This window comes from Corvus cornix, chromosome 3, assembly GCF_000738735.6.
Source record: "Corvus cornix cornix isolate S_Up_H32 chromosome 3, ASM73873v5, whole genome shotgun sequence".
In the NCBI taxonomy this organism is placed as follows: domain Eukaryota; kingdom Metazoa; phylum Chordata; class Aves; order Passeriformes; family Corvidae; genus Corvus; species Corvus cornix.
Window position 1 is genome coordinate 14,085,489 of NC_047056.1, and position 16,082 is coordinate 14,101,570.

The window sequence follows — 16,082 nt, forward strand, 5'->3', positions numbered from 1 at the left end:
GAAGGGTGTAGGACTTCAAAAGCATACAAAGTGACTTAGAAACCCAAATACCACTGATTTTGAGGCACCGCGCTGTGGTATGAACATCTATCCTACTCTAATATCCTGAGAGTTTTTTCATGTGCAAAGGGACTGATGTACCTTGCCAAAAGCAGAGTCTGCTGCTGCTAGTGCTTGAAGTTTGTCAGGTGAGGCAGATACTGGAGAATTCCCTTCTATTTTGCTGAATCCATGAATACTAAGCTTATGAATAAAAGTTTTTATGGAATTGGTTTCAAAAATTTGCATATGTCCTCTCCATCCCAGCATTTCCCTTCTGAAGAATTTTTTTACAGCAGCCAACAATTTTCCAGAGTTTCTTTTTCAGGAAGGAGCAGGATCAAAATCCTTAGCTATGCCAGAGCTCTCCTTCAATAAATTAAACCATATGCTTATGGTCCAGGGTTCATGACGTGAGCATTGAAAAGCCTTTTGCTGTTTTATAGAGGCTAAAGCAGCATCACCAGCTGCTCTTCCATGACAAGGGACAAAAGTTGAGACTGCTGACTCATCTGGGTCATCTGGAACAGAAACTCCGGATTCCAGTGCTGAAGAATGCCCCATTTTTTTTTTTTTTTCCTCAGTTTGACCTAAATTTTCACCTGTAGCTGTTTCCCAACCATGAAGGATTCACCCTGCCAGACAAGATGCAAGATGAAGGGCAGTGGCATCAACTGCCTGAGGAGACCAACCAGAAATTCCCAAACATCACCACAACAGCCATGCTGTGTCATGGTGACATCAAAGTGTGGCCTCGCTTTCCTGACAGAATGAAGCAGGGGTAGAAGAAGTTGCAAAATCACAGTGGTTTCTTTTCATTTATAGAGCTGCAGAGGTTGAGAGCAAAGGGTCAGGAAGCTGTGTTTTGTGAATTTCGTAAGTCCCGAAAGGCCAGTGCTGTGTCCAGTTGCGCCTGCGAGTTGGTCCCTCAGGAGGAAGAGGGAGGTATCAAGAGCAGCGGTGCCCCCAACCTGAAGTTTTTCAGCTGGGCACCTTTCACCCATGCAGAAATGTTTGTACAATCTTTGTTCTTAGGCCATTGCACTGCCAACTGTAAGGATATGCGATCCCAGGTGTTTAAGCTACCTAAACAACTCAGCCAAGAGATACCCATAATTTCCTCAAGAGAGACTTTTTCCTACCTGAATACATCTCCCAGAGACTCAGTGCAGTTGTACCCTGCTGACAAAGCATGGCCAATTTAACCTATGTCTGCATTTTTCTCAGCCTCCACCATTAGCTCCCTCTGACATTAAAATAAATTTGTCTGGAAATGTACCTGTGACTGGCATCTTGGTCCTAATAATCTCTTAGCCTCCATTTGCTGTCATGCAGCATCTGCTTATTTAAGTGGTAGATAGCAATTATAACTGCTGTCTTTGTTCCAGATCCAACCGAGCAGTTGGGCAACATGCTGCTTCTATTTTACCTTGTACATTGTCAAGAGAATTGCCAATTATGCTCAGAGTTTGGAGTCTTCATATCGGGGGGTAGTGTATGAAGCAGAGAGAAAACAGCTTGATTTCAGACAGTAACAGTCAGCAGTGACAGTGAGAAACAACTTTTTGACTTGTAAACTGGTCTTGTTTAATAGGGATGTGCCTGAAAAGGGAGGGAAGGTGGCTCAGGAGCACCAAGACAACATTTGAGATGTTTCTTTTCCCGACTCTGCAGTAGTTGCAGTTTCCCATCAGATGGGGGCTGCTTCAGGCTGTGTTTGCATCCCCAGGGCCTCAGTGTACGCCCTGTGAAATGTGCAGTCTGTGACAGAGATTTTGTATGTGGTACCTCAGGCATTACTAGAGGCGGGGCTGAAGGTACCAAATACAGCAGGACCTCACAATTAACTATTCCTTTGGCTCACCAACAGTTTTGAGAAATGGAAGAGAAATTCTACTTTAGACTGAATAAAGTATTTTCTATTGCTATGCTTTTCTAAAGATCAGTCAAAGGGAAATTCTCTGCGAAGAATTATGTCAGATTTTAAAAACTGAGATGCTCCTTTTAAAACGTTCAGAACAATTCTTTTTCATCGTTTGCTGCTTTTCCTTCACACGAGCTATTGATTGGAACTGAGGAAGCCATGAAATGATTAACTCTTGTGGAATATGCATTTTTATTCAGTTAATGTTCAGGCTAAAGATTTCTCTCTGTTCTGATCATAGTGCATAATACTGTGCAGATGCAAAAAGAAATTGAAGGAGGATGGTCCAGACGATGTGAATTGTGGTGATGCTAAATGTGGAACGCTTTACTTCTGCTAACATTGGTTATATTTTCAGACATGAGATGTGTGAGGGGAGAGAGATTACCATCTGTGCAGCAGTGCCTTGGCCCTGCTCCAGGGATAGCCCACCACTGTGCTCAGTATGGTGCCCATTATAAATGTGAAGGATAGTCCGTGCTCTTCAGTGCTTATGATTTAAAAAAAGGCTAAAAAGGGCACAGGGTGAAGTTGCTGAAGACTTTTCTGAAAGGTCTTCAAGCTTGCAGACTACTGCTCCTGCCCTGCTCACCCTTGGTCTCTTGGGGACCCTGTAGCTCCCTTATGGGATGAGGGGATGCTGAGCAAGAGCTGGCATAAGAAGGTCTGTCCTCTGATTAACATAGACAGTTATGTGTGTGAGCAGCTGGGAGAGATGGAAAAGCTGCAAGGTGGCCAATGGCAGTTTGAGGATCAGCATGAGAGGAATCCCCGAGTGACTTGTAGTGGGGTGTGTGGTGAAAGGACTGTCTGAAAGAGCCGACATGGGCTTTGTCTGCATCATCAGTCTGTTCAGAGCATCAGGGCGTGGACTCCTTGGGGTTAGCTGATGAGAAAGTGTCTAAAAGAATTCCTTGGATGGAAGGTGCAGAAAGAGGCGCTGTGAACTCAGGCAAGGGATACACCTTGTTCTCATAGCAGAGCCCTGTGCTACTGCACTTAGCACCTAAAAAAACATCGGAGAAAATTTTACACATTGAGCCAGTGCTTGTTTGCTGGGAAAAGTGATCTATCATTTGAGTCAGTCATTTGCAAAAGGGCTTGCTCATGTTTTTAATCCCCTTCCTCTGTCCCTTCCCAAAGAAAATGTAACCATCTTTCAGGAGCAGAGTGCCTATTGTGATTCCTTGCAGCTTTTGGTCATTATTTGTTCCTTGGCCTGTTATTTATTTCCCAGAAATTTCCAAGAATTAGCATCAGCATTATGGAATTTTGAATCCAGCAACTGACTTAACAAAAATGGACCCCTAAAAAAAATTAATTTTGAAGTTAGCATCCTTCTAGACAGATAAGCTGAGCTGGATTTCCTACTGCATCAGCCTTGGCCTGTCTGTAGCTGGAGGGGAGAAAAACCCCAGATTTCATTCAGGCAAGAATTTAGACAACAATTTGAAGTTAACCTAAAATCTTATCTCTTAATAGAAGAGGGGAAAAATGAAGAAAAACCTACCAAAAACAAAAAGAAGAGGAAAAATAAGTACAGGTTGTCACATGAGCTGCTTTAATGAGGAAAGTTACGGGAAATGTGTGGCAGCGAGGGATAGTGGTGTCCTGCAGATCTGTCACTTTGGGGCCATTTCCTGGCATGAGCCAAAGCTGCTCACCAGCTGTTCATGGTGGAGTTCACAGCTTCAGTCTTTCCCAGGGGCCAGGAGGCTCTTGGATCCTGTTCAGTGTTTCTTCGTGATGAAAATCAAAATCAATTCGCCTTGTTCTCTCCAAGTGTGCGCGTGCAATCAGTGTAATTGAACGGGAGCAGCATCCCCAGGCTGCCGTTGTCTCAGCCCTTGCCTACTCAGCTGATTGCACCTGACCTCGACTTGGAATTCATCCCTGTGGGCCAGGGAAGCTGCAGTGTATCACCAGCTATTACATCCCTCTTCCTGGAAGACAGAAAAGGTTTATTTGTGTAGTACTTCCCGACTGCATTGATCTTTGGGAAGGGCTGATTGTGAGGGGTAATTCGTGCATCCTGGGTGGATTGGACAGCAGCGCTGCTGTGATGGTCTCCTGACTGCCCTGCTTCCCTGTTTCTCAGGCAGGATTATATGGCTGTGGTGGCCGGAGGGTAGTTGGTAACTCCATGGCACTTTCAGCTTGTACTGTGTGGTCCAAGGGGGAGGTTCCAACACCTCTAGGGAAATTGCCTCTCCAAGGCTTCGGGTGCACAGGACTACCTCCCTTGTTTACCTCCGTTGCCTCCTTTGTTTGCAATGACTGTTTATTTTTTAGCACTGAGCCACACAAAGCAAACAGGTTTCAGGTAAAATCCGATCTGATTTCTGGTTTTGTCTGGTTGTTGCCATCAGTCCATCCTCCAGCAGGACTTAGCTTTCACATTTGTGGGCTCCCCCACCCGTGTGGAGTCTGGTGAAGTCATTCTTCCATGCAAAAGAGAACTGGAACAGAGCATGGCTTTTATAAGCAACCAGTGCATTTGTATTGAAATCAGGCAATTAGGAATTGAACTATTCTGCTGTAAAACAGGGAATTGAGTTCTGTCAGTGTGAGCAAACCCCTTGAGAGCAGTCTGATTTTTCCTACTAATTTTGGCTTGCTCAGTTATCCTCTCCCTCTCCACTCTGTCAGAGACAAGTCATTGCAAGTCAGATCTTTGGTGTGGACCCGAGCTGAGCAGGGCTCAGCCCGGCCCCGCTGCGCTGCATGAGCCCCCCAAGTGACCTGTCCAAAGGCCGGAAGCAAGAGAGGTTTCCCAGGGTTTATTTGTTCTTAAATGTGGATCACAGAGGTGTGTCAAGCTTCTTAAGTGGCTTTAAAAAGTTGCCAATATTCAAACTAGCCAGGGGATTGGTTCTATTGGGTCTGGAGGAAGCTGTAAGCACCGCTTTGCAAAGAATCACTTCCGTGACTGATGGAGCCTTAACTAAAAACCCAAACTATGCTAAACCATGACCACATCTTATATTGTGTGGTTTGGAAAAGACCTTTAAGATCATTGAGTCCAACCATTAACCCAGCACTGCCAAGCCGCCATGTCCCCAAGTGCCACATCTATGTGTCTTTTAAATACCTCCAGGGGGGAGACTCTGCCACCTCCGTGGGCAGCCTGTTCCAATGCTTGGCAATGCTTTCAGTGAATGAATTTTTCCTAATATCCAACATAAACCTGCCCTGGCACAACCTGAGGCCATTTCCTCTTGTTCTGTCACTTGTTACCTGGGAGAAGAGACTGACTCCTACCTGGCTACCACCTCCTTTCAGGCAGATGTAAAGAGTCACCCCCCTGAGCCTCATTTTCTTCAGGCTAAAAAAACCCAGCTCCCTCATCCATTTCTCCTAAGACTTGTGCTCCAGACCCTCCACCAACTTTGTCCTTCGTTCTGCTCTCCCTCATTATTCCAACTGTTTTATTTGTCTGGAGGTTCCCTGTGGTTATGGGATGTATGACAGTGGTGTGACTGACCCCTCCTCAGCACTGCTGGGCAGTGCCTTCAGCCCAGGGAACTGTAGTACCGTGTTTGCTTCTTAATCCAGAGCAACACTATTACAGGCACAGCAGTGCTGCTGAATTAACATTTGTCCAGCTGAGAATGGTTTGCCTTTCAATCAGTAGCAGCCTTTTTATTTGTCATAATTTGTGTGTGTTGAACAGGGAGCACCATGACTCATGATGGCAGGATGTGTAAGGATGGTGGAGCTGTAGCACAGGGGAGCAACACAAGTGTAGCTGAAGGGAAAGATGTGGACCTGTGGTAGGAACAGAAGCAAGGCTGGGATTTTACTTTAGGGTTAAGGTGAACTGACCAGGAGGTGGCTCTGCTATCAGTCATCTCCAGCTTCTTAACCCTCAGTGGCCTTGTGCTAGCACTCAGAGTCAGGTGGGGAAATGTGTGGGAAAGTGGCCAGCACCCAACCACAGCAGCCTGCAGCCAGACTGTCTTCCACTGCCTGGGAAATCCCATCTCAGGCTTCCAGTTTTTCACAAAACTGTTTGACTGCGTCCTTTGCATGTCTGCATGTGGTCTACTTCTACACTACCCACCTCCAGCTCCTTCTGGGGACTTGTTCTTCCCTAAAAATGTCAAGCAATTATAAAAAGAGATTTAGAGATAAATGCATGTACAGGACACTTTCCTTCCACCTCTCAGATTAATTCTCCATCTTGCCCTTTAGATGAGCAGTACTTCTGTGGTAAGACCATGCTCTAGAGGATGAACTGGTTTGAACTTGAACTTTTCTTTCCTTTTGAATACATAATGAAGTCTTCAGTGGGCCAGGGAAAGCGAGTGATGAGAGCTTTGTCCTGAGGGGATGAGTTCAGGCAGAGTGCTTGACTTGCAGCCCATATGGTTGCCTTTACTGCTGGGCTCGTAGATACTCTGAGAAGAGACCACGTGCCTCCCTGAGCTCCCTCTTCTTTCCCCCTGCAGCTAAAACTGAAAAGTCTCAGGAATAATGCCACAAAGCCTCATCATTTCTCAGTGAAACAGGGCGCTGCGTCTGGACAGACTTAGAGTTAAAGCTGTGGTTTCTCTCTTTGTCATGCAACTCGAGCAGTAGGAAATAGTGAGGCTTGCACATTTTGTGCAGTGGTAACTATGTGTTTAGCTGTGCTTTGCAATAATGGACAATGTGGTGTTGTATGACTGCTGTATTCTTGCCTTTGAAGGAAGAGGAGCTAATTGGAGACGTCCTTTCCTCCCGGGTGAAAAGGTCCAGATTTCCAAAGCACTTTACCCATCACAATTATGTCCTCTCTGTGCTATTTCAGGAGCCCTCTGTGGGTTCAGGCAGCTGCTGAGCTGCCCCTTCCCCTGGCTAGTGGAAACTCTGTATTGTATCCTAGTTATTGCCCCGGAGCCCGTGGGGAGTGCACACTCCTGGAAGCAGAGCTTGGTGTGCTGTGGGTGCTGGGAATACAGTGTTGGAGTGCTCCCTCTGACAGCCACAGAGGTGTTTGTGTGCACAGTCCAGGCGTGTTGGCTGGGGCTGACTTCAGATTATGTCTTTTCTGGTTGTAGACTAAATTACCAGTTTCTCTCAGCAAGGAACCTGCTTAATGACTCAGCTCATCCCTGTTTGCTCACTGGGGAGTCGGACACCTTGGTGGGCAACAGAATGTTTGGTGAGGCATCTAATGGGCTGACTTTTCAGCCGCTCTCCACAACAGGCTAGCAGGATCCACAGAGCACTTATGAGCTTTAGCATTCTGGCACAGAGCACAGCATCAGCCCTTTTCTTGGGGATCCCATAAAGACACAGCTGCCTTCCCATTAATTACAGGCTCATGCTTCTGGATGGTGCATACCCCCATGGCGTCTGTGCACTGTAGCCTAGCCACTCTGCTTCTGGCAACTAAGACTTCAAAGCCCTCAGAAATGATGGGGGAAACAAAAATACCCATTCCTTTATGCTGTTGGTTTTCTGGGATGACTACTGGCAAGTCAGACACACACAAAGGCACAGGCAAGTTCAGAACTTTGTCATGCAGTTTAATCTTTCCTGCTTGTGGAAAGTTTTGAGTTCACCCTGGTGAGGGGCACAAACTGCTTTGGGAAATAGAGGATAGGGGGAAGGTAAAGCTGGGATGGATGTAGAGTGGAAAGGAGAAGGGCTCAGTGCTGCTGTTTCCCTATACTATGAGCAAGCACTGCTGCTTGTGGCCACACATCTTAGGCCTGCTCCCAAGCCATGGGTAATCTCTTGCTGCAAATCCCCAAAGTCCTGGGATAGGTGGGGATGGCTGTAGGAAGGCATCTCTCAAGGAATTTGCCTGCCTAGGTTGTTTTCCCCCACATCAGCAGTGCTATGGAATCATGATCCGCCCACCAGCTTGGAGCAGTGACGTTGCATTGCATCTTTTCCTGACAGGGAAACTTTTTAGAGGGGTTTGATCACTGTGAAGCCATTTCAGAAAGCTGACAGCACTTACTAATGCTGAACTCATGCAACCATGCAAGTCATGAGTCACATTGTGAGCTGGTCTCATTTTTGTGCAGCATGTCAGATCAGCTAGGGAGAAGGAATGCCAGGGCCTGTTCAAGGAAGGGCTGCTGTATTATTTTTCTTACCAGGATGGTTTTTTTCCTCCTTTCATCTCTTTGTTTTCTTACGTGTGTGATGACTTGCCTGTTTCAGGCTGATTGCTCTTTCAAAACAGAGCCTTACCCCACTGGAATGTGCCAAGGGGTTCTCATGGGGGATGCTGAGGCCGTTCCTTCCTGAGCACTGAGATATCCCAGGCCAATAGCAGACACAGCTGGGAGAATGGTTCACGTATCTGTGTGCAAAGCCAAGCTCTGAAGTGCTTCCCCCTTCACTGCCCAAGCAAGACTCTCAAGGAAAATTCTCCCTGAATGAAAAATGTCAGCCAGGCCTATGGGATTTTGCAGACAGAGATTAAGCTCTCTTTCCGCATCTTCCTCACCAGAGTGAAAAAAGCAGCCCAGGCTGACCTGTATTAGACCTGAATAGAAACACAAAAGACTCAGAGTGTAAAATGCTCCCAGACCCACTGCTGAGCTGAAGGATGGACCCTGTTCCACTTTGCTTGGAGACCTGTGTGTGTCTCTGCCCTGCTGTGCCCCAGGAAACTGCGTGATTTCACTTGCAGGCTCAGACCCCTCTCTGAAAGGTGTCAGTAGCATTAGAAAAACCCAAATGAAAACTCAGGGAGCACCCAGCCCTAGGAATCCACCCCTGGGAATATCTGGGCAGATTAAAGAAGAGATGCCTGAGTATCTCCTCTGGTTTTGTTGGTGGCAGGCAGCAAAACACCAGGGCTCAAGAAAAAACAGTTTTCAGATGTGGAAAAGGTAGGCAAGGTCTTCAAGGGGCAGGAGCATGCTGCTGGCAAAGGCTGGGTGCTCACACTGTTCTTTGTATTTTCTTTCCTCCAGGAACTTCAGAGAAACCCTCATTTGATCATGGATGGAGTTAGCAGATTTGATATCATACAAGGAGATATAGGTAAGGTTATATTTATGTTTTGGAAGAGATGTGCACAAAGCAATAACCCGTGACTGCTTTGCCGTGTTCTGAGTGCTCGGTGGGAAGATGTGGACCATGGTAGCTGCAGTAAACAATCAGTGTGGGTCAATCTAGACTGGCATAAGTCCACACACAACTTATTGCAGATATTTAACAGGATTCCCAAATGCAGCAGCTCAAATCTTTGTTACTTTTGTCTGGCATCTGCCTTCTGGCTGTGTAAGGCCAAGCATAGAAACAGAGGTCCAGCTGAGAGCAGGCAGATGCTTCAAGTGCACGGGTCCAGCACAGCTAAGTGTACGTAGGTAAGTAGGCACAGCTCCAACAGGTGCAGGACAGAATTTTCTTTCTGTCCTAATGTCTTTATTTGACTGTCAGCGTTTTCTTTCCTGTGGATATTTCCATTCAACTCCTCTGATACATACCCACTAGCAGAGTACGTATCTGCGTGCTGTGTCGTTTCCATCTTGTACTCCTGGACCATGTTTGTTTTTGGGAGCAGCTCTGCTCCCATGTAGAAAGAAATGCCTTCCCATTTCCCACTCCACTGAGAAGTTTGAAGGTTTCCTAAAGATCGTTTTGGATTGCAAGTCTCAACATGACTGCAAAAGGTGGGAGCAGCCTGAAAGTAGAAAAGGATGGCTGGGTGACAGTAGGGTTCCCAGTGGACTTTGCTAGTGAACACTTCAGCATTTTGGAGGAGGAAAAGGTGACAGAAGAATGTTGGTTGCTTTTGGCAAAGTGTTTCTTGAATGTCCTAGAGGCTGTAGCCCACTCTGTTTAAAAAGAGTTAGCTATGATGAACAGCAGTGAGTAGCTGCACTGGATTCTTCCCTCCCCTGAGGTGACTGCTGGATGCTGGCTGCCCTGGGCTCCTTGACACTGCGGAAACAATTTTTGGAAAATGTTTTACCGAAGGACCAAGGATTCCAGGACGATTATGCTGGGATTTTTCATTTCCGGGTATGTATTCCCTGTGGTATTGGCACCTCTTGAGCTTGGCTGGTTGGATTGCATAGGGGTTCAAGCTGCGGCCCCACATCTCAACATCCTTGAAAGCTTTAGTTCTTCAATGCTGACTCCCAGTTTGGAATTTTGCAGAAAATCACGAATTTTTTTAATGATTCTTTGTGCTCCAGGGGGTGCAATTGCACTTCAGGGAATTTGATGCCCTTTTCAGAAAGTTATGACTGCAAAGGCAGTGGTACCAGCTGTTCAGATAGATTTGTGTACATATATGTTTTAGATGGCATTCTGGTGGCTGCTTTGATTTGGGCAGTCTGTTATGGCTGTCATCTCACCTGCACTATCTATTTGGGCTTGTTTTCTGTTTCCCTACTTCACGTTGCCCTTTTAGCTTGTTGAAATGGCTGGAAATTACAAATCCTTGGAGACAGATCAGAGGAACAGGCTTTTGATATTTTGAAAAGAGATTTGCTTCAGAGAGAGGAACAAGGCTTTTTAGTAAATCTCACTTTCTACCAAGTCCTAAAATTGTCTGAATCTCCCAGGAGGGTGACTCGGGTAGCAACTGGCAGGCTCTGCTTGCTTGTATCTGAGTCAAACAAATATCTGGTGGGATTAGAAGAGCTTGCAGCACCATTAAACTCCAGAAGCTAAACTGGATGTGGAGAGAATCACAGTATAAACTCAGCCATTGCTCATCCCTCTTATTTCACAAATCTCTTTTGTTTCATGCAGTTCAGCACCAAACAAAGAGCTCTGGCAGTGAGACTTCTTTGACCTCCTAGGCTCTTGTGGAGCAGCACCAGGAGGATTATCTTGTGGACAGTCTAAATTTTGCTCTGTTCCTCTGCTCCTCGGAATACCAGATGTTTCTATCTTGGCCCATTTCCAGCATACAGAGCCACACTGTATGAGATAAACCAGCTGAAGACACCCCAGTCTGCTTAAAACACATTTAAAGGATGCAAGCTAGATTGTCTTTCATGGGAGCTTTGAAAAGATTAGTTAGGCGCAATCCTTAAATCTTAAGCAGTATAAATACCTTACAGTATTTGAAAATGTTTTCCCTGTCATCTCATCTGCAAATCAGTGCAACTGTTTCTGGCTTTCCTTGAGCAATAAACCCCTGAGAAAGCTTCTCTGAATGGAAATGCTTCTCTGCAATGCCTTTCAATTATTCCATCAAAGATATTTTACTGCCATCCACAGGCTAAGCCACCCGTCCTCAGTTCAGTGAAGAATTGCAAACAAGGCATATCATATGCTAATATAAAAATTTTATCTTATAATTTTTTTCCACCTTTTTGGAACTGGAGCACGTTGCCTCTCAGGAATACAAAGGGCTGCTCCAGTCTTCCTCTACAGCACAAGCTGTTCAGCTGCAAGAGTCAAGGGTGTTAAGCACTTCATCAGCTGTAGTTAAGATGGGTTGTGTTTTTATCTAGGGAATAATTACAGTGATGCTATTTCCCCAGGGATTAAGTTAGTCCCGTGTTTGTGTAGGAATCACTTTCTCTGCCACAGAAACTGTGGTGCCCATGAGGCAGAGTGTGTCACTCCTTGTGACGGTGAGGAGCAGCAGCTCACCTTGGGAAAAAAACAGAAATATTCTCCAGGGACTATAGGGGGTTATTGCACAGTGCATCAACTCACAACTGGAGGGATCTTCCCTGAGTGTTAATATCCCTGCTCTCAGGGAGAAACAGATGAAATCTTGAAAGACTATAAGTGGTCAAGAACTCAGTTTCAGGAAACATCCAAAACATGCTTTTTAACAGCATAAGAAAGGTTGGTGTTAGTTGATAGTTGATAGACATGTGATTTTCCCCTTACTCGATTTCAGAACTGGATTTTTCTAAGATCCCAGTCCAGGAAGGAAAAAAGGAGGCAAAATAACCACACAACATTCCCCCTTTGAGCATCAGAACCCTAGATGTGTTGTTGTCATCTTGGAACTGTCCATTTTTTTTCCCTCCTCTTAAGCCCAGGACAATAAAGTCCTGATTTAAAAGGCTTATCATAAATGTGGAAGCGAAGAACTTCCCTCTTTGCATCCTGCCTAAACAGCAATTCTTGGTTTTATTTACTACCATGTTCACAGCTGCAGTACTTAAATCCCATAAAAGGGTATAAAGAAATTTCATTAAGCCAGACTCAAGCCAAAAAGTGAAGGCTTGGACCTTCTTTGAAGGCAGGAGAATGACTTCTCCTGTACCACTCTTGCAACTTCCAGAGCACTCTAGGGCTTTCCATGAGGTTTCTCATTCCCATTGTGGCTTTTCCCATCCTTGTGAGCTCAGATGAGACCACCATCTGAAAGTCTGTGACAGTCAGGACAAAGCAGCTCCCTTTAACCTGCTGAAGAACAATACAGTGCTGCATTCGGATGGCCTCCAGGCTTGAGCTCCATACCAAACATGGCCAAGGAACCTGACTTTTGGAAAAATGTCTCTCAGTGGGTTTGGACTGCATGAATCCCTACTGCAAGTTCTGTATGTTGTGTTTGCACATGAAGCACCATGGGGAGGTGTGGCTGGATGTCACACCTTTTCTCCATACAGTCTTGCTCCTAGGTGTTGGCTGGTGACAGAAGGGCTCCTTAGGTGACTGAAAGGACTGCTCCTTTTGGGCAGTCCTTTTGCCTGTCTCTCCTTCGGGCAGAGGACAGCCAGTGGAAGGCTTTTCCTCAACCCCCTCCTGCCAAAATCAGGCAGAAGCCTCAAAATGCTCCTGGAGCTCAAGTTAGAGGTTCCAACCCTGCCACCTCCTGCCACCACTCATGCAGGAAGGGAGAGGCCTGGGTGAGGCAGAACCTAAGTAGGATCAGACCTCTTTCAGCTGAGCAGTCTGTTAAGCTGCTTTGCTGCTGGGCAGATCTGGTCTTGTGCTTTTCTAGTGGAACAGCTCATTTTGGGGTTTTGCATTGACCGAAGCTGTTGAAATAAAATCGTGCTAGACTAAATCTATTGCTGTCATACTTCCACTGGAGTCCTTAGCATTACTGCAAATAAGAGCTTGGCCTCTTATGATTTCGAATCGTGCTAAGCTACATTAATCTGCTAATGACTCTGGAAATGACTCCTTTAGTTCATCCCCACAGATCTCTATTCCTGTCTTTTCCCTTGAAAAGTTTCATCAGCTGGATCAGCTGGAGAAACACCTGCTCTGTCCACATGCTGGAGAGACTGCCTGTGTCCTTCTCATCCATCAAGGAGATGGATAACACCTCAAAACAGTCTTTAGTCACTACACTGTCTCTGTCCATGACAGCATGTCAGAGTCTTAATTGAAACACAGAGGAAAGAAAATTTAGAGGCTGGATCCTGACAGAGGCTCTCTGGGCAAAAGCTGTGCCGTGGGGGAAAACCCAAGTGCGGCTGAGGAGTGAGGCTCATGGAATCCACCTGCATAATCATTCTTTATCTCCTTGAAATCTTGCTATTGCCCAAGAATATTAGCATATTCCCCATGTTGAATCTCTCCTCCCACTGACTGCAGGACTAGATATACTCCCCAAGGACTTGCCCTGCCACTGGGAAATCCAGCCTCTTGGTAGCTTGTTTAACAATGTGCGCCATTAACCCGAGGCAGTTCAGGAGAGAACTTGCACATATCCACGCTTTAGGTTAATTCCTGTGCTAGTTCAGGACTCTTTTGCATGGCATGGGCATTAGTGCTTAAAGGAGGCTTGTTATTTTCTTTTCTCTCTCTCTCTTTTATAAAAATACATACTTTTTTTTATTTTATCTCTTTCCAGTTCTGGCAATACGGAGAATGGGTGGATGTAGTGATAGATGACCGACTGCCACTCCTAAATGGAAGATACCTGTTTGTACACCCCCGAACTTCAAATGAATTCTGGCCATCCTTGCTGGAAAAAGCATATGCCAAGTAAATATACCTGGTCTGTTCTTCCACCCAGTGCTGAATGCTTTCTGTGGGTGGTTTCACCCTCTGCCTTGTGCAAAGCACACAGGGAGGAGTTCAGGCTGACAGCTGCCTGTGTGGTGCTGTGCTCATGCAGGGAACCATGGCTGCAGCAAACTTAGGGCCAACATAACCTGGAGATGCTGGTCGTGCATTAGACCTAAAAGTACCCGGTCCTAAATCAGCTCTGGGGTGTTAATGCCTGAGAAGCAAACTGAACAGGGCAATGGTTGGTGACACACAAGGGCCTGGAATCTCCTCCTGATTTTAGGCAAACTTCTTTGCCCCTGTTTTCCATGCTGTCCTCTGTTTAAAACTGCAGAGTCTTAAGTATGGATTACCTGTGTTTACAGTCACTAAGCAGAGATCATGTGGATATTTGGGGCAGGCAATGAGAGGAAGCATGACTGAAGAACATGCCCAGGCACAACACATGCACGCCTAGGACTCTCTGATCAGCTCTCACTTTCCAGAGAGCTCTGACTCTCAGCTGAGGTCCCCAGAGTATGCAGGGTAAATAATGCCTAATAAAGAGATGATAATTTTAAAAAATCCTCTGGGGAGAGAAGGGATCACACTGTGCTCCCTTAGCATTTGCCCATTTCCCATTATTAAAAATGCTGAAGAAAAAGTCCTGTGTTAGGGGTGGTATGAAGGGCTGGAATTTGGTACCTGAAGCTGGTGTAGCATTTGCAATGCAGTGAGGAGAAGATGAAGAAAAGAGATAATAATTTTGGCATATTTGGTCAGGAATAAGCAAATGTTAAAGCAGCATGAGAGCGACTCAGGAATAAGATGCATTTTGCCCTGAGATATCTCAGAAAAGTTGACTCAGGATTCAGTATCAATTTCCTGCATAAGATTTTAATTACAATGCATACCAAACCTCTATTAAATTAAAGTTGCAAGCAATGCTGTTTATGAGATTCCCATTTGAGAAGTTATTCCCCAGTGCCCAAGACAAATTCTTTTCATCAGTGTAGGACAAGGACAACTCTTCAAAATACAATTAGCTGCAGACTTCATTTGATTACATTCATTAAATACAGTGTGTATGGTGGGGTTTAACAGCATGCTCTACCTGCTCTAAGTACAGAATGTTCCAGCTTATTTGCTGTCTCAATAAAAACCACATGATAAAAACAACAAGGACTGTGTTGGCAATATTAAATTATTAGCCTATTACTGCGCTCTAGCAGAGTGAACTGGGAACAGTGCTGAGAACTCGTTTCTGCCTTGCCCTGGAAGCATGGGTAAAATACTTTCACCTCTCTTCTCCTTTTTCTCATTTGCAAAAGGAATACTGGCCATTTTTGTGAAGAGTCATGTATAGGTATGATGTAGAAACTAACAGTTCAGCTCCATTTGATCTGAAACATCCATTTGAACTAGTCACCTTTGACTCCCTTCCTGTTCAGAAAAAGGAAACTGAGTGTTTCAAGATGAGATGCCGCTCACTTCCCTAAAATGCCTGTGCTGGCAGGAGATGCACCTTAATGTTTTCCACTGTCTGTAAATGGCTCTGGACAGCTGCCTCAGATGGGGATGAATACACAGAAAAAGCTCCCCCTTTGTCTCATTCCTTCCACAAGGCATGTCTTGTGCCTGGCCAAATATTTCGATCACGTTTCCTTTCATTACCTGCCCATAATGTCTGCACACCCCGGGATCCCCTGTGCTCACCACCTTGATGCACATGTTCATTTTTAAAGCAAGCACTGTGCATTGTTTATGAAAACACAATGTAAGGACTAATTAACTTCACTCTCTCTCTTTTTTTTTTTTTAATCTTTTTTAATTTTTCCATAGGTTGCGGGGCTCCTACCAGAACTTGAATGGAGGCTTCCTTTCAGATGCTTTAGTAGACCTCACAGGTGGAGTTCAAGTACAGTTTTCATTGAAGGATCCACCTCCTGATCTGGAGGAGATCCTGAAAGCAGCTGACAAATCTCGGTGCCTGATGGGGTGCAGCACCACAGGCCAGGTGAGTCACAGGGCCAGTCACATGCCCTGTGCCTGTCTTGGTTTACTGTGTTTGCACAAAGGTTGCTCTTTGGAGTGGAGAAGGAAGTCCATAATCACTCTGTAAAATAGTTGCAGTTTTATAGTTTATGGATGCCCGAAGGGATCTTGGCAGCAGAAAGTAAATAAGGTTATTTGGTAAGGAATGTAAAGGCATTTGGGCAGGTGTAGCTGGATCGGTCTGTCAGAGAGG

General features: G+C 45.5%; 1 protein-coding gene across 4 annotated transcripts in view; it reads left to right on the forward strand.

The window, feature by feature from the left end:
- Positions 1-16,082, forward strand: part of CAPN13 (calpain 13) — a 52,173-nt gene that overhangs the window by 9,186 nt on the left and 26,905 nt on the right. For all 4 annotated transcript variants that reach the window (XM_020584230.2, XM_019282259.3, XM_020584233.2 and 1 more), the window contains 4 exons: positions 8,884-8,953; positions 9,819-9,937; positions 13,698-13,831; positions 15,677-15,851. In XM_020584230.2, the coding sequence (XP_020439819.1) occupies positions 8,884-8,953; positions 9,819-9,937; positions 13,698-13,831; positions 15,677-15,851 (498 nt within the window). The remainder of the gene's footprint in view (positions 1-8,883; positions 8,954-9,818; positions 9,938-13,697; positions 13,832-15,676; positions 15,852-16,082) is intronic.